This window comes from Psammomys obesus, unplaced genomic scaffold (genome assembly GCF_907164565.1).
Source record: "Psammomys obesus unplaced genomic scaffold, mPsaObe1.curated_primary_1811, whole genome shotgun sequence".
Lineage (NCBI taxonomy): Eukaryota > Metazoa > Chordata > Mammalia > Rodentia > Muridae > Psammomys > Psammomys obesus.
The window spans coordinates 5347126-5372586 of record NW_026592118.1 but is presented as its reverse complement, the minus strand read 5'-3'; the positions used below and the strand labels follow the sequence as shown (position 1 = coordinate 5372586).

Sequence of the window (25461 nt, the reverse complement as noted above, 5' to 3'; positions counted from 1 at the left end):
TGAATCGTGTCTTTAATGGAAAATAAACGCCCTCATTTCCAATGGCTTATCTCGCATTACTCAGATCAGAAACCACGAAGCCTGTTGTGAGTGTGTTCAGCTGATGGTGTGGTCGATAAATCAAGACAAAGGAACAACATTTTGTGCACCATAAAACCTTTTTTTTACCCTAAAAGCACACCATAGCAATTTAAATTTCACACCCTCTAGCTCCCTTCCTGCATAATTTACATTATAAACACCCCCCCCCCCGTTTCTATATATCTTTGTCTTTTACAAACTTTGTGTTTCTCTGTTTTCTGGTCTGAGTTTGCAGCATTATCGGGGAGAGAGAAAACCACTTGGTACCGTCTAGTCACACACCCGCATGCCTTCTCAACCAGCTCTGCCTGACAGTGCAGAACAGTGCAGGGCTGCGCACTGACACTTACCTTCTTGATGGTCTCCAGCATGGACCGCCCTCCCTGCCAGGGCTTCGAGGTTTTTCGGATACACGACAAGCTCGCCATGCTGTGCCACTTGCGGTCCTCCAGCTTCTTATGAAAGGCATTGGCAAGCAGCAGCACCGTGTCGTAGATGTAGAGGTTAGAAATCTGGAAAGACACGAGGCAGCAGTCAGACCCCGCTCTAGACCCCGCTCGGAGCGAGGACGGCGCAGCAGCTCTCTCGTGCCGTCCAGGCGTGCTTCCCTGAGTCACTTACTAAGCAGGAAATTTCTCTTTTCATTCCTCAGTCATTTTTGCCACTGAGAACAAGGTCTATCAGATGGCACACCTCAATTGCTTTTCCCGCTTATTTGGGTATGAAAGAGAAGATTAAAAATGAGTTGCTTTCACAGAGGCAAGGCTACTGTGTCAGTACTTAGAGAATCACCTGAACTTAATTCCTCTGTGAAGAGGCAGACACCCTAAGAGACTGGGATTGGAAGGGACACTGAATAATAAGGTTCCTCAGTATGTCAAGTTTCTACATTTTGGTTATTCATATGGAATCAACTATCAATGGATCAAATCTGGTTTTATATGAGTGGTCATAGACCCCAAGGGAAAGCAGCCATATTTGTGTGCTTGTGGGAAGTCTGTAATAAGGAAGGACAGTTATCAGGAGTATTCATAAGCATCAGAATGCCAGAGCTGTAGCAATACACAGACATCATGAAGTCCTGACCACGCATGTGTGCTCATGGTAACTGTTTCCTCTGCAGTAACCATACTTTCTGCTCGGATTCCTAACTTGAATCACAGCTGAGTTTTCCCCACGATCTATTGCAATTCTTAAATAACTCTTGGCAGGGCTACCATCTGCGCTATCAATTACCAGTGCTGCCTAGTTTTTAAGAAGAGATCAGAACTTATCCAGGAAAAAATGACCATGAAAAGAGGTAATAGGTCAACGAAAGCTGCCAAAGTTCCATAACTGCCTCTCAGAAGGAAAACGTAATAGAAAATAAAACTGAGCAAGAGAGGTAGTGATAGAAGCTCATTTCACCTTGAAGAACTCTGGCTTTCTTAGGTCTTAACGTGTCATATTTTCACAGTTTTTTTTTTTTTCTCCTAAAAACGAAACAGGCTATGCAGATTGTCGGTGACTGTAATTAATTTAGAAGGAAATTCACAACGTCGTCTCTGCACATTACAGAATGCCACAGAGATCTAACCATCAGGATAATTAGAGTTTGATACTATGCACAGCCGTTAGACAATGTCCTAACAATACCTGTAGGTTTCCTTTCACATCTTGGAGAATCTTTCATCATCTGTGTTTGCTAGGCATCATTTTATGTGCAAATTTCTAGTACAGGCACACTAGTAGATATGGGTATTTTTTTTTAAAGGTATTGAAGATGCTCATGTACTCTGTGAGAATGTAGTAATTTTTATACAGAAATATTAGGGTGGGCTGTTGTTAATATCACCCCATGCAGATAACTGTTAAAGGAACTAGGTTAGACTGGTGACCTCTACTATGTATGAAGTGTAGAAGTAGCCCATGCCTCCAAATTCATGCATGAATGAGCATGCAAGGATCCGATACAAAAATGTAAAAGACACATAAAAGATGAGTGGGCCATACCTGATAACCCAGGGTAATCTTTTGACAGAAATTTCAAAATGTTGTGCAATGATGTGCCCTTCTCAGCCTCTGCTGGACCACTGCTCACACCTGCTTCTCAGGCTATACGAACTGCTCCTCACCTGTTTCCTTCCTCTCCGTCTATAATTTCCTTCTCCCTTTGCTTTGTGTGAAATGACCTGGCAGACTACTTCCATGTCCCTTTTCTTTCTCCAAATAGTTAACTTCCTTCCATTCTGTGCAAAGGTTACACTGTAGGAGACTTCTTCCCTGGTAATCCTTCTTTCTGTCTGATGACCTGAGCAGTCCTTTAAAAAGTAATTTATTTCATGACAGTGTCAGAGAGGAACATAACATGTACCTGGTCCCACTAATCTTTCCATTCTCTTTTATCGTCTTCCAATCCTGACCACCCATCCTCTTACTCTCCCCAGTTGCCGGTCTCATGTTCATGCATTTTTGTTTCTTCTTTGATTAACTGTGATTAAACAGGACCACTTTTCTGTACATGGTGTGAAGGTACCTATTAAAGCAGGAGTAGCTATGTAATTCCCTAAAGACAGTGACTTCTCCTCCACTAAAGCTCTTGACAGTCATCTTTTCTGAGGCTCCAAGAACACCCATTTCAAGAACACTCATTTCTCTGTTGAGAACTGCTGTGGTGCTAAGATTTTTGTAAAGTAGTGAATAGAAATACATGCTGCATGTCCTTTATTTTCCCCGTGCGTTTTCTTTTCTTTTGCCTTTTTGTTAAATTTCTTTTTGACTTAACAAACAGCCTGGAACATACTGTTTGTTAAGTCAAAAGGAGATAAAAAAGAAAAGAAAAGAATGGCTTCCAATAAACAATTGTCAAAATAAGTCAAAGAATGGGACAATGGCAAAAAAGAACATCAAGTAGAAAGTCAGTGGAAGATGACAGAAGTGAAGACATAATAAATTTGGGCATTGGACAGCCCCCCCCCCATACCAGAGACATGTTTTCGGAGCACCTGTGCTCATCATAAAGGCAGATGCTTTGAACCTGACACAAGATGTATGTTTTCAGTGTCTGTCCGCTTTCCTCCATTTGTCCACGTTGCAAACAGCTGGTTCAGAAAAGCTGTGCTGACTTTCTCTGTGCCGTTGGCTCTCCCAGTCTATTCCTTCTTTCTCAAGCAGGTGCTTATTCTTCCTTGGGGTTCTCTTTCCCACATCTCCTTTCTAACGTCACCCACTGTCATTGTCTTTATGAGTCTTTGATTCCTCCCACACCGTGATGCCAACCTGTCTCCCAGCATTTAAAAAGATGATTTCAAGCTTTATACACATGTTCATCCCTTACTCATGAATGACTGTCTCAAAATAGGAACATAACCCATCTCTAACATTCTTGAGCTCCAGCATCCATTCATTCTCCCATAACTGATTCTCTACACTTTTCCTGCCACCACACTTGTTCCCTGACACCAGCAAAAACTCCAGGAACCATCTGCTACTTGCACTGAAACACCCTCTCTCTTTCTGTTGATCACTGTCAGGTACAGATTTTAGGCTGCTTGCCATGTCACATTTCTTCCTTTGTCAGTCTCTTGTTTCTCCTTTCCATAAAAAGTTTAGTAACTAGAACTGACACGTTAATGCAGATGTGAGCTTTCTAGGAGACAGAGTAGGAGACAGTCTCTCTCTTGATCTTAGCAAAGTGCTTCTGACACAGAGTCCAGGACTGTATTAAAGTGGTTCACAGCAGATTTGACTTGCACTCTGATCATATTGAATTTACCTTCAAAGTAGCGATTTTGAGCAGCTGTCGTACCAGTGTTCTTCCACGTGCATTTTATGTACTTGACTGTGGAACTACTTGGTTTCTGGAACTTCAATGTTAAGGACTGTTACAAGTCAACACTAACAATTTTGACCTTGATTATGCAATATCATTTCTCTCATAAGTTTATGTCTTTTATAGTTGCGATCAAGTGGAGATTGACACTTGAAGCATTAAGTTGGAGACAGAAGTTTATGAATACCCATCCAGAGGGTATTTACTTAGTCAAGCTTGAAGGTCCTGGCTTCACACTTCTTAAACTGACAGTAAAAGAACATCTGGTGTCAGGCTGTGGCCATCAGAATGTGCTCAGTGTCACAGAATGCATTTAAACTACATACTAGGCACATAAAAACTTAGAGATCTGATTGACATATGTAGGGAATTCAGTTTCACTTAGTGACTTAGAGGAAAGTAGTTTGTTTGACGGGTTATTTGAAATATTTTGGTTTTATAAAATCTTTGATATTATAACTTTTTAAAATAATGATAATATTTTTAATATTTCAACTTTTTTCTACTGACAGAATTTATTGTCTTTTTATCCTAGGACTGATAATTTCTAAGTGGTATCCAAATTGCTGGACTTTTTTTTGTTGTTTTTTTATTATATATTTTTTATTTTTTTAATATTAGTTACAGTTTGTTAACTTTGTATCCCTGCTGTATCCCGCTCCCTCATTTCCTCCCAATCCCACCCTCCTTCCCTCATCTCCTCCCTGCCCCTTTCCAAGTACACGGATAGGGGAGAACTTCCTCCCCTTTCATTTGATACTGGATTATCAGGTATCTTCAGGACTGGCTGCAAGATACCTCTGGGGCCTAGCAGGGCTGCTCCTCCTTCAGGGAGAGGGGTCAAAGAGCCCACCATTGAGTTCATGTCAGAAACAGTTCCTGTTCCCCTTATTAGGGTACCCACTTGGATACTGAGCTACCAAGAGCTACATCTGAACAGAGGTTCTAGGTTACATCCGTACATGGTCCTTGTTTGGAGAAACAGTCTCATAAAAGACCCCTGTGCCCAGATATATTTGGTCCTTGTGGAGCTCCTGTTCTCTCCAGGTCATATTAAATCCCCCCCCCCCCATTTTTTATGATTCCCTGAACTCTGAGAAGGTTTGGTTATGAGTCTTAATATCTGCTTTGATACACTGCTAGGTAGAGTCTTTCAGAGGCCCTCTGTGGTAGGCTCCTGTCCTGTTACTTGTTTGCTTCTACATCCAATGGACTTTTCAAAGTCTTCTGTAAGGATTTCTCTCAATATGTAATGCATAACACCGGTAGTCTTCCAATTTAGTATGCAGATAAAAAGGTGTTTGAGGTTTAGTTTGATTTTGCTTGTTCTAGAAAAAGCCCTGTTTTCTTATGTGTAGTACTCAAAAACCTACTAACATATTCTACAACTTATATAAACTTGCTTAGTATTGGTCACTATTAAAACTTAGCATACTAATATTAAAAGAACTGTTCTCTTTTGTTTTGAAGACGGTGATAGTAAATCTCCCAGACTTAGATGTTCTTCCCAGTTTCCCTTTTCTCTCTAAACAACAACATCGTGGTATTGTGATCACGTGTGCTTGTTTACTGATTACTCTGAACAGTTACTTAACAGGCCTTGTTTAAGCATCAAGGTATACTCCTAAAATCTTCAAATACAGGATGGGAGTGGTAAGGCAAGCATTTAATCCTAGCATTTGGAAGGCAGAGGCAGGAGTTCAAGGCCAGCCTATTCTACAAAGTGAGTTCCAGGACAGCCAGAGCTACACAGAAGAAGCATGTTTCTATGCCAAACAAAACAAAACAAAATCTTCAACATCTTGTGTTTTCTAATCCACTGAATTACACTTACAATGACTTGCTCTTATAAGGCTACATTCTTCCCTCTAAATTACATTCATGGCCCTAACACTATCAACAATCTAAAACTTGGAAGACAGGTTTTCTTGGGGAAAAATAAAAAAAGAAATTTCTTTTTTTCTCTGCATTATCACCCAAGCTAACAAAGCCTCAGCATTCAGGGAGAGCTGCTTCCCTCCAATTCATTTCCACCTTGTCATCGTTACTTATTATGCAGCTCCAGCTGATCTCCAGTTACTAGGTTCTTGATTACTAATTTAAGATTTATGGAATTTGTCATCAGTACTTTCCAAACCTGTCTACCCTTTCTAAATATATTTAAAAGGCAACAGCCAGGAGACCACCATACGGGCCCATGGTTCCTTATCTTTCCTTGGTACAGAGATGTGATGTTAGAATTCAATTTCTAGCTTTAGTATGCACCTGGGCCCTGTTTGCATACTTGTATTCTTAGGCATTGCTTCTAACTAGACACTCCAGGATGATGAGATAAAAGTCTCTGTGGCCCAACTTTCTGTTTGTTTTACAGAACGGAGCTGAGAGGGCTTCTTTTCCTAAGGAGCGCCCTACTCTTGAACTCCCAGCCAGTGAGAACCTAGTGAGAACTTAATGAAAAGGATGATTTGATTCAGTTGCTCACTCTAACTAGTGAGATAAAGCTTTACACCAAGTACTCTGCTTTTAGTGGAATCCTTTAAACTCAAGAGCTCTGAATTCACACTCTTAATTATGTAAATCTTCCCATATAAAAGTCTCTGTCAGTTTTTCTTTTTAAATCATAAATATTTATATAATTCTATCATAAATAAGAGGTAAGTTAATACCTAATGACAATTTCTAAAATAACTTAATTGGCTTTTTCTCTTTTGTGTGTGGATTTGAGGACAAAATGAAGAAATTGTTAAGATGGGGTGGGGGTAAGTATGGGAGCACACAGAGAAAATACTTGTTCTGTGCCTATCTAAGTTAAGGGCTATAATTTCAGGCAAATGCACTTTGTGCTTTCCACAAATGACAGTCACTGATGTTTCTTATGTGTTTGTTTATATTTCCTGTTCTTTGGAAAAGAACAGATTTTAATATTGCATAATATTCTAAATTAAGGTTATTTTATGTTTTCCTTCACTTAGACTCCTGTAATTTTCATGTGTTGCTCATAATCAGTTATGATGCAGAGAATACATCCGAACACAAAATTAAAAGCGGCACTCATATTTAGACAGTCATGTTAAGGTTTCAGGGTAACTTACGTGGAAAAGGCTAAAGCTAAACTCCCTTAGAATCCAGTAAGCAACAACAATATGAATAGCAATAATCTTGGAACCACGGGCCTAACACTAATAAATCTAAGGAAATGCTAGGGTAAATGGCAATCTTCTAAATAATCTGTAAGTGATGGGGACTGTGGAGTTAGTTGTCAAAGATGTGGCTCTACAAAATTACCTTATGAGATATTATTTGAGACAAATTAGTCTTCCTAGGGTTGTATTTCCACATTGTTCAGACACTTCTAGGTAGGAAAATATTTCCTATACTAAACATTTTAAAGGTTTTGATTTCTGGAATATGTTATAGTTTCCTGGTTTGAAAAGCTGATGCTGACTAATCTTTGCTGATATCTAATGTCCCCTCTAAAGACCCTCAGATGCCCACACGGCGCTACTGCAGCACACTGAGGACTACTGTGCCACACACATTTGTTTTTCAGTTAAGCCCTCTGTGGACCATGTGTACAAGTATGTCTGATTGATTCTTCCTTCCTCCTGTCTTTTGCCTGCCTGGAGAACTTCCCCTGGCCCCCTGCTGCTGCTCCCTGTGTTCTCTAACACGTGCTCCAATTGACAGATTGAGATGTCCAGTCCAAAAGAAAAATAGCTGAAAGAATTTTTTTTTAAAAAGAAAAAAAAAATAGGTTCTGAGAGTTGTCCAAAGGACAGGCTTCTGAGGAAGCTTCATGAACTTGGTGCTCTCTAGCCTCCTATTCAGAAGTTTGAGTGTAATTTGAAATTCTTTAGGTATTTTGGATGGTAAAGGTCCTGCTGTCTCTTGTGTGCAGTCGGTACAAGCACACAGCACTGCAGCACGTTTTGAATTTTAAGTAAGCTTTCTTCTTTTTTAAGAGTTAAAGTTCTTCAATCTAGAAATCCTTTAAAAAGAGAATAAACATCTATGCTTTTTATGACACAGAATTCAAGCAATTCTGTTCACTTAATACTTTGAAGCGTAGCCTTGTGTGTGTCAATCACAGACCCCATTCCAGGAAATGCCCTGTATCTGCTTGCTTAGAAGGAAGTAAGATTTACTTGCTGTATTTTATTAAGGAAGTGGGCACTTTTTTTTTTTTCCTGTATTAGGATCAAAGGGATCAAAGACAAAGGCTCTTTTCACTCCCTACCAAAGGCACTTAGATGTCAGAAGGGAGAATGTGCCCAAGAATAGTACTATATGCCCTCCCAGTCTAGTGTCACTCAGAGATGTCATCCCAGGCTCCCAAAGCTGCCCACACCCTAGAAGATGCACCCCGCCCTCTAGCACACACCTCCATATTCTGTGCAAAGGGATCCTTGGGATCACACAGTGTTGAAGAGATTCGATGGTTGCCACGGAAACAGCGCTGACTTATATTCTGGGGGACTGGAAATGTCTGCCGAATAATTGTTAACCTTCCAATGGACCTTCTGACAAGTTCCTGGACATCCACATCATTTATTTCCTAAAAGATAAGAAGTGGGAGAATTAGCAGTTCTTAAATATAGTAGCAGGAACACAAAAGAATTGCTGACCAGTTATCTGGAGGAACAAAGGAATCTGTTGCTCTAACACATCTGCTTCATGTTTAGCCAGCCTTCCATGAAGATTATGTGCATTTATCAAAATGGTGAACTCAGTCATTCTTGCTCTCTGTTGCTTTAAATTATGTACACTGATGCCCAAACAAGCCTACATGGACCATGTGGCTTAAATACACTTTATTAAAAGCAATTTAACAACGGATTATGCTGAAACCATAAGAGAAAAATATTGAAAGTTCAGCAAAAGAAGATTCAATTACAGCTTGTGATTTGTGAATAGCTTTAAGACATTTTGTGTATCTACGAAAGGTGGTGCAATGTTCAGATGGGTCCATGTTTTTTGCCATGAAAGCGGAGGGTTTTAAATGAACTGAGGAAAGAAAGCAGAAGGAGACACTGTTTTTGAAAGTGTTTTCTTCCTGGTGAAAGTGCTGACTTCCTGCTGTGGTCATTGCATAAATGTATGTAGCTCCGTTGGTTAGCTGGGGCTAAGCCAGGGCAATGAAACCCGGCACCAGGCAAATGACAGTGACTTTGCGCAGGTATGCTTGCCAAACTCTAAAACATCCATTCTCCACTCTCTTCACCTTCATTCTCCACTCTCTTCACCTACATATTCTTATTCTGAAATTAGATTTGAGGATTAGGCTCAATAACAAACATAAAAATAATACAAACTGATAATGTTTAACATATACACATCTGTCTTACTTGGAATTAGAGCAAAAGTGACAGATATAAACTTCGGTCTCCCAGCAGTCTTTACTAAGGCAGCTTGTGCTCCATCATGGCCATTTGCAACCTTTTATGCCCATAAAGCTTTTGCGATGAACAGATTATTGGTGTGAATCAAATTTTAATGCAATGAAAATAAATGATCTGACATGGGATATTATGGGCTGCGTTGTGCATTCCTATGTTTCTCTCCAAAGAGCCAGTACTAAATGATGAAGATAAGCAGATTAAGTAAGCGTTAACTTTCTTCTTTTCTCTCCCAGGATAATTACAAATTCCCTCTTTTTTTTGTGCCACATTAGTTGGGAAACTCACCCCTTTTTATATTCATTATGACATATAGGTTTTTCTAAAAATAAAACAACACCTGCCATCAGCTGTATCCACAGTAACATCAGGAGGTTCTGGACGATTAATCCTTAATGCACCATAAACAATGGCTTTTAGCAGCTTAAATGTCGTCTTTTCCCCTTAGTCTGTGTCATTTCACTGGCCACATAAACTCTGTCTGGCAAAAGCCTCATACTTTGAATTTTCCGTTATCTGCTCACAAAGCTAAATTAAACAGGTCCAGTTAACTCTGTTTTAATACCTGCTATTAATGTGGAGTCTTTTAAAGGCAATTAATATCAACATTGCTACTCATTTTTTTTCAGCATTTTAAAATGCCGTATTGTGCAGCCATGAAGTTTCACGTAGAAGATAGTAAATGATACATTGATTTCTCATCTTAATATGTTGCTCTTATTTTGTAAGCAGATAAATATTTATCCAAACTCATCAAACTTTACCGTCTGCATCTGTACATCACATGATGATGAGCTACAAGCCAGTATATGAAAGTCAAAATCTATAGATAATAAATGCCTACATTGTATCAGACACAATCCTAGCTCTTTTCCTGGTATCTCATTTTCTTAAAAAAAAAAAAAAGACATTGAATCCCTGTTTATTACCACTTTATAAATAAAGAACCATGAAGATTCACAGATATTCATTCAAATTATTTTTATTCAAGGAAGATTTTAGAAATGTCATGATATAAAAAATGATGTGCACTAATTATATAAGAATACATATTTCCTTAATGAAATCACTTTGGTGAATTTCAAGAATGATGGCAATGAAGATGGCTGAGAGCTCCAAAGGAGTAAGATCCTCTGTTCTGAGACATGCCCTAAGCCGTCATTCCGAGACAACTGCTCTACAGGTGCTCTCCAAACACAGAAAGTGCTGGTCACACTAGAAGGTGTCCTAGATTGAGTTCTCACTTGTGCGACTTCGAGTGAAACTGAAGAAATGCCAATTTGAACAGAATATATTTTGTCTGCTATTATTTGAGGAAGAAAACTGAAGACATTTTTCTGAGGGAAACTAACAGCCTGTCTCAAAAATTTTGCTTGTAATTCGAGTTTTGACACATGATCTCCAAAAGCTATTCGGGGTGGGACGGCAGCTTGATCAGGAACTTCTTCGTATTGACAGGAACTGTATTTCGTTCTTCAAGAGTGACCGACACAAGGTAATGTAAGCATCTACTGACAACTGATCAGTTAATCTAACACAGAAATCCTCTCAAAACAGGAAAAAAGTCCCTAAGTAAATGGCTGTGTCAAAATAGTAAGCTCTTGTGTAATAAGGGTCTACATTGTTTTATTCATTTTTAAAGCAATATTTAAATTATAAAGTTTTAAAACAATTTCACTAGGAACTGGTTTACAAAAAAGAAATGCCTCTTGAAATGCCAGCACCACCAGATGTTCTAATTGCTTTCTGTAAAGGAACAGCAAAATATTCTGACTTTTAAAGACTATGAAGAGTCAGAATTCTAACATTGTCTTTTTAGTCTTTACTTGCATCTGTTAATGAACATAGAATTAATATTGCAATAAAAACAAGCAGCATAGTGGACTTTCATTCATATGCTGCAGTCTGCTATGATGCTGTTAAAAAAGATGTTTTCCTAGTATGTGTGTGTTTTTTGTGCTGTGGCAGAGGTACTCCTGTGAGATTTCAAGAAAGTCCAACACTAAAAAGAAGTTTTATAAACACTATATTGGAATCTGAAATAAAATCAATATGAAGAGAGACTGAATGGTAATTTTCTTCTTGATTATTCAAGAAGATTATTATTAACTAATATTATAATTAATAATATTAATATCTTGATTATTAATATTATAATAACCAAGATTGTTATTAATTAATATTATAATTAATTATTATTAATTCAAAACTAAACTACAAAAAAGCACAAAATATCTACCATATGTCTAAACTTTAAAATTTCAAAACAAGAATCTAAACCCCCAAACTAATGGCTTCTTCCCTACCCTGATCTACCCTAACCACAGTCCTCACAAATGGCTTAAACATGTTTTAAGTCATTGGAATGACATGAGACATTGATGGCTAGGGTCAGCATCATGGAAGTCAGAAGCATTGCACCTGAACCAGGTGGGCCTCCTATCTAAGTTTTGGCTTTTGTAAAACAAATAAAGCACCAAGGCATTTGCTTCAGGGCCCTAAAGGGATGCTATCACTGAAATGGAAAGTCTGTTGTGAAATGGACCAACTGAGTGCAGGGAGGATAGAAACACCATTACCAAATCCCAACTTGATTGATTGTACCCTGTGAGCTGGCATAGCCTCTCATTAGTACAGCATACTTGATAAAAATTAAAATGAAATGAATTGTTTTCAAGTTTCTACAACTTGTGCCATAATGCACAATGTCAACTTTGATTTATAATCCCTCTTTATGAAACTATTGGTGCAATAAGATTAAATAAATTTTGCAAGCCATTTTTAAATTAGCTACTAAAGCATAGTTATGCGAAGTGGAGTAGACAAAATCACTTTCTCCATGTTCAGTCAAATGGGCATTTACATGTCTGTGAAGGTTTTATTGTTACTTTGGGAGATATTCAGAATTCATAGTCTGAACAAATTTGAAAAGAAAACAATTCCATGTTGCTGTTTTTTTTAATTGAGAGCGGGGTAAATCATGCTTCTTCTATTAAGTTTTATAATAAGCATGTCAATGAAAAACGAAAACAAAAATCATGAGAGAGAAGGACGCGGTTCCTGAAGTAGACTTCAAGCGAATGAAGTGGCTGAGTGGAATTGGATAGGAGAGAGATAGCCTTGGGGGAACTGGCTGATAGTACTTTTCCTTGTAAACATGTTCATTCTTTGTACATCTGTTTGGTCCAGATAAAAGCAACAGCTAATGTAAAATGTAGACTTTGTCTTAAAGAGTATTGACTTGCTAGAGAAACATGGTACTTTCTTCAAGGACTAAAGATATGATAATGAGTCAAACACAGTGAGAGTTTCAAGACAGTAAAGAAGCTAGTGTTGCAAGTATTTATAGCAATGTCTTCCGGTTGAGAAAATAACTATGGTCTTCATCACCTTCTGTAGTGCTAATATTGACTGAGTAATTGACCAGCTAAATTTCTTTGATAATTGGATACTTTCTTTTGCAACATGGTAGCTAAAACGCCATCAAGGAAAGATGTGTTAGTCTCCTCAACTATTTCTGGATAATAGAGATTGTAATACAAAGATGAAGAAGGGAAACTTTCCTCAGAAGTACTAGTTGACCTTTGAATGATAGGGAAACACCCATCCTGGTTTTGGTTTTGTTGCCCATGTTCAGGATTCTAGTATCACTGTAAGTGCAACATTAGAGATGGGAAAAGAAAGAATGTAAGGGTTTGTTTGATTACCCTCTAAGGAGGCAAGAAGCCACTTTTTCTTCCCTGCTTTGTGTTCCCTATTCCGTGGACACAAACAAGTAAAAGCTCTCTGTTTAATCTCCGGAAGAGAAGCTGGCTGTGAGGTTAAAACAGGGATGATAAGGATTCTTTATTTAAAAAAAAAAATCAAACAAACAAACAAAAAACTACAAAATAATTAAACTAAAGACAATGAAAATTTGGAAATTTCAAAAACATAACTCAAAGGAGAATTATCAAAAACAAGACAAACCCAAAAGCAACTGAAGCTTTACATTGGTAAGACTGCTATTAAAATCTCATTATTTCCACTTAATAATTTTCTAATCTTGGTGGATTATTTAATATCTTTAGACTTTATTTTCGTTTTAGGAAAAAAAAATGCCTATCTGAAATTTCATGCAAGTTCACTAAATTATTTTTCATATTGCTTTTCTTTCCAGTCCAATATATAATCATTTAGACGGAAACTAATAGGCACGATCATGAAGGTCATTGGGAAGAGATCCAGGGTCCCCACACTGCCTGCAAGAATCTCAAAAAATCATGAAAGAAATATAGTGACAAATCACATAAGCCTAAAGACTGACACTCCCAAATCAGAAGGAGCGACGGCTCCAGTATCTCCATTCTGAGCTAAAAAAGAGTGAAGCCTTGTGTAGGTTTTTGCAATAAGAATATTTTACTTTTTTTGTAATAAGAATAATTTATTTTTTGTAATGAGAGTATTTTACTTTTCTGTTTGGAGAGGAAAAGCATTTATCTTCCACAGACCTGCCCCCAACACTCTTACAGTCAGTCGTGTTACACGAGAGAGTGGGGTGTAGCAGGAAAGATGTCTACTGTGGCCCAGTTTTTGCACCCCTCCTCAGGCTTTGTTAAGATAATACCTTTTTTAATTTTTTTAATTAACTGCACGACAAAAAAAATGTACATCAGGAAGGTTGTAAATGTTAAAGTCCAAGGAAACACCAGTTCCCCAGACTCCAAAAGTTAATTCTGGACTATAGGTGGTTAGTATTTTTTACACTTTCTGGCTCCTCATGCCCCACCTATTTATTCTTCTTATAAACATCACTCTCTGTGCTTTCTCTCTCTTCTTTCTCGCTCTCTCTTCTTTTCCAGTCAGATCCAGTCTGTTGGCTTTGTTTAGTATACTGTTCTGACTCTGCTCTGGACTCCTACAGATGCCTCTGGCTGTTCCATCTCTCATGTGTACAATAAAGGCCTTCCTCTTAAACTTACCATGGAGAGGTCATGTTGTCAGTCTATACAATAAGTCCATTGTCGAAGATAAGAATCCAAGGTAAAATCTATTTTGTTTTGTTGGCTGCAGAACCAATATTTTTATTCAAAATGCTATGTTGTTCCTAAAACAATTTCATCATCTTATAATCCCATCAACAGTATCGGTACATAAATAATACACTATTTATTTATTAATAATAGGTAGGATTGGACAACATACCATTCTGAGGACCTATCATGCTGCCAGGTGCAGTCATGCTCTTTGTCCAGGTCTAGTCTGTTGCTGTTTCTACTGATCTTCACTGGCAAATGCTAAGGAAACAATCTTCTCAGATTGAAACACACTCTCAATCCTTTGTGTTACCTTTGCAAAATGTTAGGTAAACTTTCTAAAGGAATTTGACCATTCTGGAATTTTAAAACAGTTGTATTTCTTTGTGGGGGGGAAAAACTGTTCTTTGTTGATTCATGTTCCTATACTGAACCATAAAATCTTCTGGTAGGAGACAGATAGAAAGGTTTTAAAAATACATTAAAATACAAATGGAATAGAGACTCTCCCCTGGGAGATTCACATTGCTTACAAAGAAGAACTGAACTTTTCATAAAGAGAATCCCTCTAAGTAGGAAGTGCACGCAACAGGAAAAGCTAAAAAGCATGAAGTGGGGAAGGCTTTCTCCACTTATTTAATTCAGATAAAAACCTTGGTTCTATTTTTGTTAGAAAGTATTCATGCAGGACACTGAGCCTTTACTTCCAGCTCTGTTCCCTCTTAGAGGTGAAGGCCTTCTGAGACTCCATGAGTGAAAACGTGATGGTAGAGCAGGGGAGTGGTGGGTTTACCTCATTTATAATGATCCAGTGACAGTCAAAAGCAACCAGATTTGTCTCCACCACCTAGAAGAGAAAGCAAACAGGTCATCAGGGTTAGTCATGAAGATGGAGCTACGCTAAAGGCATCCACCCTGTAAATGGACTGTTAGAAAAGTTGTAGATGGAAAGCTGTCAGCCAAGCACGCAGATACAGTTGTGCCTGCTGGCAGGCTCTGGAGACACACTGAAGAAACTTGAAAACTGCATCCATCAAAGTTAGGAAAATGCAAATTTCAAAAAGAAAAACATTTAAGTGATAATGTGTCTAGAGTGAACAGATTTCAAGTCTCCGATCAAATCCCTTGTTCTAAATACATTTCAGTGCTGTTATATTTTAATAAATATCTAAGCAGTGCTCCAATCTCATCTGTTTACAGTTTAACTTTTTATCCTTGATGTGTGTATGCTACTAATTTGAATGAAATCTGTTCTGAAAAAAATGATTTTGTTGTGCGTATTTGAAGTAGATTCAAATTAAAAAAAAAAAAAGAAAAGAAAGAGAAAGAAAGTAAATAAGAAAGAAAGAAAGGAAGGAAGTGTTGATACGTAGATATTTTGCCCGGTATTGTGGTGCACTTTAATCCCAGCACTTGGGGAGAGAGAGGCAGGTGGATCTCTGTGAGTTTGAGGCCAGCCTGGTCTACAAAGTGTGTCCAGGACAGCCAAGGCTACACAGGGAAACCTTGTGTTGAAAAACAATAAAAAAGGAAGAAAGAAGGAAGGAAGGAAGGAAGGAAGGAAGGAAGGAAGGAAGGAAGGAAGAAGCAGTAGATTCAGTTCTAAAGTTAAACTGTAAAACAGTAAGAGCGATTTATACTATATTCACAATATGTATTGTTAGGAAATTTTTATAGCTTTTAGCCTGATAAAACCAACCAATTGATACCCTGGCTGGATGACATGCAGTACATGATATAGACCACATTGGCCTGGAACAGTCAGAGATTTTACCATTTTCCTTCAAATTCTGGGATTAAAGATATGGACCACCACTCCCGGTGGAATAGCAACCTTTGTTGATGAACTTTGAATATTTGACATAGGCCAAAAATGTGCTTAGTAGGCTCTGAACGAACATGTGCGTGTATCTCTCGCTGTGTGTTTACGTTTACACATATAGCTATGTGAGTGTAAGTGTGTATGTGTGTAAGTGCGTATGTGTAGCTTTTGTACCAAAGTTTGCGTCTTACACATTCCTATTATACATTTTCTAAGACATGCTGTTACAGTTTATGTCAAGAGCAGCACATAATGAGTGAGGATGCTCTGTAACAAATGATTGTTGTATTTTTAGTGGTAATATTTATAGACTAGACTTGGTCACAAGTGAAGATGCTTTCCATGAACTGCCAAAGATGTCTCAAAGTATTAACTGGTTTTAGGGATTGTTCTTGGTCCTAGGGGGAAACACTGTTTCAAAGGTGTTTTGAATAAGGAGAAATGTAATTGGGTGCATATCTGTTGTACTGTAAGATTTTTTTTTCAATTCAAAGATAATTATTTGCACCTGTTTTAAATATTGATATCTTATGTGAGTTCAATATATGTCTTTTGAATCCCATGCACTTGCTGAATAATACAAATAATGAGTTATCAGAAAAATGAAGGCTTGTTTTCTACTTCCATGTTTATTTTAGTTTATTTTTTAGGGTATATACATGATCATTTATAGATGAACTTTTTAATAAAGGATATGACATGTGACAATTTCCAGTTTTAACTATAGAAAAATACCTTTTAACTTTATATTAGTAATAGCAAAGTTTCTTTTATATTTTTATTTTCTTCATTAATAGTTTTAGAGGCATATCAATGATTTAGTAACAATGAAAAGCATTAGAAAGTAAGTGAAAATTCCATCAGAATTTACAAAGATAGAAACCCAACATTTGGTTGTTAGGAAAATCTATCTCCGTATAAAATGGAAAAATGCTTGTACATATGGGAAAAACCTTTAAAACATGGATTAGAAAAAAGTTAAGGCCAAGCTGCAGGTAACATAGAAGGAAAGCACTTCTAAATAATATTAGTATCAAAAAAGAAAAATATATAGGTGAAATTGCCCCTTTTAAGACAGTCTATGCATGTGGACACATTAAGAAAATTCAAGTAGGAGAACTCTACATTGCATGTAGTTACTGTTAAGAAGTAATTTTGTTGCAAGACTGAGCGACTGCTAAATGCTAATGTGAATAGTTTGTGCAGAAAGTAAAAGTAATCTTTTACACCATGGTTTGAAATAATCAGGAGAGAGCACAAAACAATATGGATCTTACACAAAGGAAAAATACAAGCATCTCATCCCAGACCATGAACCAATCTTCTTGTCTCAGACCATGATGCAAGCATCTCATCCCAGACCATGATGCAACTGTCTCATCCAGACCATAATGCCAGCGTCTCATCCCAAACAATGACGTGAAAGTATCATCCCAGACCATGATCCAATCATCTCATCCCAAACCATGATGCAAGCATATTATTCCAGACCATGATGCAACTGTCTCATCCAGACCATGATCCAATCTTCTCATCCCAGACCACGATGCAGTCCACCTTCGTTCATGGACAGTAAAGAAATACTCTGCTATTTCTTCATTTCCCCCAGAAACATTACTATACAAAATTATTTCAGCAGTATAAGTTTGAAACAAGGAAGAAGCTATTTGCATTTGCTACAGATAAACATATCAGTTCATTTTCTCATTATCAGCTGAGGCCTCTTCCCCAAAGGTGGGCCACTATGTGTTCATCGGTTTGAGTATGTTTGAGTATTCCATCTGAATGCCTCATGTGCTTGGAAGACAGTGTCTGTTAGGGCCCCTGTGAGGCTTTCAAATTGGCCAGTCCTCTGCTGGTGCAGTTTTTAAAATCATTAGTCCCATCTCTTTCTTTCTGCCCAGATGATGTGAGCAGAAGTGAAGCAGGACACTTCCAAACCTGTGTGCCTGTGTGTCTGTGCCTGCTTGCTCAACTCTACAGCATGTGGACCAGGCCACCGTGCTGTACCCAGGGACACTTCGCAAGTTACGTTGGCTCCGGTGCAGAGAAGAACTTTTCTTCACATTCTCTGATGTCACACTGTGCTAATATGAGGCACTACATTTTGGGTTTACATACAGTAGTTCAGCATCTCTTGTCATATACCTTGTCTGTATCTATTTATAATCTTAATATAATCTTAAATTTTAATTAACATAATTACCAGAATAACTTGAGCTTCTGTAAATTGATAAAGACTTGATCTGAAAATTATGAGTTGTACCCTGGGCATTTTAGTGAATATTAGATACTTGAGATTTTTTTTTTCTATAAGTGTAGTTTTGATTGTAGAAGGAAAGCAATTGCTGTTAGGATGACAATTAGTGCTGAAAAGTCAGTGATGTCCTGTCCCTTTAACCATATGATGAAGAATATGGATACATACAAATCCATGTAGTACTGAAGCAGTAAGTTTCAAAGAAGCACTTTTTTATTTTTTACTTTAATACATACAAAAAGTTATCTGAAGAAATGACCACTAAAAGGGGAATAGACTTTCTTTAGGTCAAGGTTAATTTGTTCATGAATTAATAATATCACATCTCTTCTTGGATTTCTTCTTTTAACTGAATGTTACTGAAAGAAGGCAATATTTTAAAGTGATTGGAAAGATGGAAAGATCATTTGGAAAGGGGCATAAAAGAGGATGGAGCTCAACAGCCAAGACTTTAGGAACTTAAATAACTATTCCCTGAATTATAGTAGAGGGCACAAGTGGTATATCAGAGACAGTGAAACCCACCAGAGAATTAAAGGGGAGTCAGGGTGACAGCACCACCCTTCTCATAGACTAGCAGCCGAAGCTGACAGCGCTCATTCCTAAAACAGACACATTTACGAGAAGGGGACTCTGGAGGTGAGTGTAGATAAGGAATGACAGATGATCACTGGAAATCCAAGTCACATTAAATATCTTTAATAATATTAATTTTTTCCATATAATAACAGTTTCAAAAATATTGCATCAAATTAGTAGCATTTCTGGTTAAAGGACCAAATTCAGGGTTTGAGACATCACTATTTTAATTATTTCAGGGCATCCCAGAATTTCTAAGTTCTTTGTATTTATTTCTACAGTTATGTTAAAATTTAATTAAGAGAGATTGTTTTTGCAATGCTGTCTTCGCATTGTCAACCTGACTGGATTTAGAGTCACCACGGAAACATATCTCAGCTGTGTCTGTGAAGTTGCTCCCAGAAAGGCTTATCTGAGCTGCAAAGATGCACCATGAATGCAGGCAGCGCCATTGCATGGGCTGGGGCCGCGATCTCCGCCTTCCCAGAGGGATCCACGCTTTTAAAACAAATACAAAGTTATACTGACATAAATATGTAACGGGAGAGTGGAGAAAAAGCTCAGGAGCTAAGAGCATGCGTTGCCAGTGGGCCTGGGTTTGTTTGGCAGCACCCACACTGCAGCTCACAACTGCTGGTAATGCCAGTCCCAGGGAATCTGATGCCAAGTCTGGCTCTTGCAGGCCCTGGGCTTGAGCATCCCACCCCAACTTCTTTCTCCCTCCTGACTTCTGACACATCCTCCCTGGCTGCCATACGTGTCACCCTGGCTTCTCAGCTAAAATGGACAGTGTTGCTTCTGACACACTGTATCAAAATAGAACCCCCTTTAAATATGTCAGGTTTTTGCTTTAATGTTATTTATATATTTATTTATTATAATTTATTCACTTTGTATCCCCACTACAGCCCTCTCCCTCATCTCCTCCCAGACCCACCCGGTCTGCCTCTTCTCCCTGTATGCCCTGTCCCTTGATAGGGGAGGACCGCCTCCCCATCTATCTGACCCTATCATATCAGGTCTCATGAGGATCTGCTGCATTATCTTCCTGGGTGGCCTGGCAAGGCTGCACCTCCCAGTGTGTGGTGATCAAAGAGCAGGCCACTTTGTTCATGTCAGAGACAGCCCCTGTTCCTAAACACTAGGGTGTTCTAGTAAGGGGAACAGAGTGGCCAATGGGCTTCCTCCGAACAGGGGATCTAGTTCTCTCCATACACGGTCCTTAGTTAGAGTATTGGTCTCTCCTGTGCAGGCCGCCTGGGCCAAGGTATTTTGGCTCTGTTGTTCTCCTTGTGAAGTTCCTGTCCCCTCCAGGTCTTTCTATTGCCCTCTTCTTCCATAAGGATTCCGGTTTTTGTCAGAGCAACTACAAAAGTATACATCTTTCCCCATCTGTCTTACTTGAATAGCACAACTCACATTTTACTGGATTAAAACTCCCCTCTTCTTTTTAAATTTTTAAATTTTAATTAACTTATCATCTATCTATCTATCTATCTATCTATCTATCTATCTATCTATCTACCGATTGATCTATCGCTCTGTCTATCATTTATCTATCTATTTAGGTAATAAGATCTCTTTCAAAGCCAAACAAACCAGTGTTACAATTCTGAGGTCTCGTTGTATGGATTATTAGTAAATTCTAGTTGGGTTTTTTTAAACAAAATTTCAAAACTATTAAGTCATAACAAAATAATTAAGTATTCATAATTCAATAATAGCATTTATTACCATGATGAGTCAGAAAAGCAGGCCTGAAAGACTACATTGCCCCTGGGCAGCCCAAAGCAAACAGCAAGTCATAAGGGAAAGCTGCAAAACAGAGCAAAGCTATCCAGTAGAACAGCAACTGAACTCAGCAGAGGGACAGGAGATGTGAAAATAGGGGCTTTTCTTCCTAATATATTTCGAACATCCTCACCACATGAGTCTCTTTCAGCATGAGACATGGGAACTTAGCAGCTTACGGAAGAGCCTGTCCCCCACACAGTGTGGTGCTGTGGAGCCCGGTCCACTTCTACATTTAGCGATGTGATTATAACAAAGTGAATTCAGCAAAAATGAAGGTGAGGAAGGAACCAAGCCCTGTCAGGGAGACGAGCCATGAGTAAGGACAGACCATCTGTCACTGGCAGGACCTTAGGACTTCTGAGTCTTTAGTAAGGCCCAACAATTTATCATCATGTCTTCCAATGTTCGCTCTCAAATCTTTACTTGTGTTAAATAAGACAGTCTGAGGCAAAGGAAATCAAGCACACTGCCGGAGCGCGGATCTCACTGGGATTAAGTGCTGAACAGATCTACAAGTACAGAAGACAATTTAATTGACTAAATAATAACAGCAACATGTTATTTCACTCAAGCTTGTGGCTCAACTGAATTACACTTGTTTCCTTTTCAGGAGGCACTGAATATTTAGACAAGGGTTTGTGGTGCACCACAGAAGCCGGATAGCTGGTGTTCGCTTTCCTCTTCCTACCTATGCCAGATGCAAGGTGGAAGCCAGTGAGGGGAAGGCTCTGAGGCTTATTCCAGAAAAGGTAGCCAGAGAAAAGTGGAAGAGCTACTCCCTTCTGGCTCCTCATCTGCAATAACATAACTTAAGTCAGCATTGCTAGAACTGCATTCTATGCAGCAATGTTTCCACATTCCATAATGTTAGCCAATGTTCTACAACAAGATACAGTGAAAACCAGTAGGTTCAATAAAGCTGAACACAAGTTAGTAGTACATGGTTCTTCAAAGTGCCCAACATCAATTCAGACGTGTAATGAACAGGAAAGGCACTAATATGTAACATACTTTAGATCATATTATAGAGCTCCATATTCCTAAACATCAACTTGCAAGTCAGAGTCAATGCTTTCATTGTATCTTCTTCATGTAACCTTGCATAAACTACCAAGTTGGTAAGCCTCAGCTTCTCCATTTGTCAGTAAGAATAAAGACAGTTCCTATAATACTATCATCAGGAGGATACGGCACAGTGGACCATGCTAAGCTTGCAATGAATATCAGCTCCTTGTGGCTTAATGGAAGTGTTAATGGTCTCTAGGGTGAGAGGTTCAAACTGACAAAATTTCAAAATGGATTTTATAAAGAATCGCTTTCTCATACTGTAAATGTCATGTGATTAAAACGTTTTGAGAACTGCACACTAGAGTTAATGTCAATGTGACCATACATTTCCACAACCTCTAAAATTCATTGAGATACTTTGCAGTCTGCGAAAAGAGCTCCACAATAGCCCTACAGAACGCACAGGCATTCTGTTTTCGGAAAGAAAGAAGAGCTGGTGAACTTCTATGTTCATGTAAGTCCCAAATCAGAACTAGCAGTTTAGGCCATTTTGTTTCCACAAACAAACAAACAAAGAGACAAAGCCAAACCACACCACTGTATTCTTTCCAATAAAGTATATAAAGAAGGTAACAAGAGGTAGTTAGTTCATAAGCGATTTTTCGAAAGGAATTTTTGTTTGGAGTAGAAACTCTCCATGCCGCTGACCTAGTGGTCCTTGAAGGTCAACCTGGCCACAGAGCAAGGTCTAGAACAGAAGCACAGTGACCTGAGGTTAGCGACCGCACACTGCGCTCAGAACTATACTCTGTTCTTCCTAAGGCTCAGTAAACACGCCCACATTTGGATACTTGGGAGTGCCATTTCTCAGCACGCCTCTCTAGCACAGAAGCAAGCAATAACGGGGCAGAGAAGTGCTTGCACACATGTGATCGGAAGTCCCAATTTGATCCAGCAGATGGCACCAGAAATCCTCAGTAGATACTGGGCCGCAGGGGGCTTTCCACAGCCCACTGTCTTGTCTGTGGTTCTGAGCTCAGCATGGAGCCCTGGCTCTCTTCTGCTTTCTCCAAGCAGCCACTATCTGCCATCCCACTTTCTGCCTTTTGCTTTGGAAGCTGTGCTCTGATCTTCCAGCTGGAAGATCACAAACACTTCCATCCAAATCCTCTTGCCATTACTGCCAAAGTTATTTCATAAACGGATTTGCCAGATTCATTGTTACTGCTGTGCACTTCGGTCTTCCCACACCCCCTGGGAGACGGAATCATGCCACGGAAGAGAGCTGGCCAGCACTGTGATACCAACTGTTTCTAAATGTGTAAAGATGGGTGCTATGCAAGAAAACACACTCTGCCTTCATCACATCATGTAGAACATCTTACTGTGTCCTGTACGGTTCAACAAAGACTGAACAGTGACTAAAAGTAAACTGAAAATTTCAATACTTTGATGAGAATAGAAAGTTTGATGATTATCATTAGGTCAATGGATTACTGTATTATCATTTCTACTTTTCTTTTAAAATCATTTTGGTTTTGCCTGTTTGGCCTTGAATTCAAGAAATAGCTAAGGTTGGCCTTGACCTGATCTTCTTTCTCCCAGATCTTTAGTGCTGGGATATGGACATCTGCCATCACAATTACCTCTATTTAAATTTCTATTTTTAGTTTCTGTTGACATTATAGGGTTCTTGTATCTTTGCTGTATCAATCAAAGACACATTGTGCCAAGATTGTGTGTGTGTGTGTGTGTGTGTTTGTGTGTGTGTGTGTAAGTTAGTGCATGGGGAGCGCATGGTTGCTTTTGCATCTTCCTCAGTCACTCTTTACTATATACATTAATTGTATATAAACTTTATTTTTTGTGTAAGAGTGTTTTCCTGCATGGATGTCTGTGAACCAGGTGCAAGCCTGGTATCTATCTGCAGAGGTCAGAAAAGGTAACTGGATAGGTTGGACCTAGAGTTACAGGCAGTTGTGAATCTCTACAGAATTAAAGCCAGGTGCTCTGAAAGAGTAGCCAGTGCTATTAACTGCTGGTATATCTCTCTAAAATCTCTCTCGATTCTTCTTTTGTGTGTGTGTGGAGGGGGGGCAGGGTTTCTCTATATAGTCCTCTATATAGAACTCACTCTATGTAGACCAGGCTGGACTTGAACTGACAAAGATCCTCCTGCTTCTACCTATCAAGTGCTGGGATTAAAGGCATGTAAGATCAGCTCAGCTTTCCTCTTATGTTTTGAAGCAGGGTCTCTAGTTGCATGTAGACCTGGCCAATTCTGCCGGACTGCCTGGTCAAATATGGTCCAGGGATATTCCACCTCCACTCCCTAGCTCTGGGATTAAAGCATACAGTGCTACCTCTGGCTTTTTATGGGGGTGCAGGACGCCTAAAGTCAGGGTCTCTCATGTTTGTACATGCAGCACTGTACCAGTGGAACCTGCCAAGACTCCAAAACTGTTTCTAAAATTCTTTTTCCTTTCATTGCATTCTAACATGCTGACTTTAGAACAACTAGGAAACACTGTTAAAGTATTTAATTATTTTTAATGGTTAAATGATCATTGGTAGGATAAATTAGTTCCTCGGTGTGACTGACAGCATAAATGAGTGAGCCTTTAGTGGGAGTTTGAACAAGATTTAAAATGACAGTTTGGGGGCATATTGGTGCTGAACTGGCAAGATTTATAAAGTTGTTTTTTTTTTTCCTAGCTCAAAGCAAAGAAAAAGGAAAGACAGGGAAGAAAGGGAAATGGAAGAAAAGAAAGGGAGAGAGAATATAAAAGAGTTTCTCAAAGGCAAATGTGTTTGTTGATAACAGCCAGAGCCACAGATGGCTCTTCACAGAGAGAACCTTCACATCTTGGGTTACTTCTGATTTCTTCTCTATCTTACCTTGGATAACCATTTTTCCAATAGTTTCTCTTTTTTTGTTCCTATCTCTATTGTGCAAGGCAATTTTATTCCACCCCTGAGTTAGCCTGAATCTATGACCCAACCTTCATCAGCCCTGAGGACATTGTACTTATTCAGAGTTGAGAGGACATGTTGCATTTTTTGTACTGTCTCATTGCTTTAGTACGCTTCCCAAGAATAAGAGCACCATTTTCATGCCTGCCTGGTATGTCCTCTTCATTAATCAGTCATGAATATAGGATTTCCATAAATCTGGTGCTAAGATCAACAACATATTTTACTAAATATAGTTTAGTAAATAATTTTTGTAGTGCATCAGTTATTAAAGTAATGCAATTTAATATTTGTTGAGTACCTACTATGTGTGAGGCACTAGATAATTATATCTATATATACACATGAATGCTCTGAGTTTTAAATGATATAACATACACACATTCTGTGCATGTGTGTATATGTGTATGCAAACTTTATTTCCCCAAGAAAATTATACGAGTATGAAGATTAAAATTATGTCTGTATAAATGTTTTGCTAAATCCCACCATCTTTATCATTTAAGCTCTACAGTGAGCAAAGTGCTATAGATAACAATATATTGCACATTATATATATAAATAAATGCACACATATGTATATAAGGAGTGGGAGGTAGCTCAATGATTAAGAGCACTTGCTACTCATGCAAATGAACCAGACATGGTTCCCAGACCCAACAGGGCAACTCACAACTATCTTTGCCTCCAGTTGTTGGGCCTATGAAGTCCTCTTCTGGCCT

At 38.6% G+C, this 25461-nt stretch overlaps 1 protein-coding gene across 1 annotated transcript in view; it reads right to left on the bottom strand.

Moving 5' to 3' along the window:
• Positions 1-25461, bottom strand: part of Grid2 (glutamate ionotropic receptor delta type subunit 2) — a 1513832-nt gene that overhangs the window by 580838 nt on the left and 907533 nt on the right. The window contains exons 5-7 of the mRNA XM_055612670.1: positions 15097-15150; positions 8274-8447; positions 432-593 (exon numbers count right to left, since the gene is read on the bottom strand). Of these exons, the coding sequence (XP_055468645.1) occupies positions 432-593; positions 8274-8447; positions 15097-15150 (390 nt within the window). The remainder of the gene's footprint in view (positions 1-431; positions 594-8273; positions 8448-15096; positions 15151-25461) is intronic.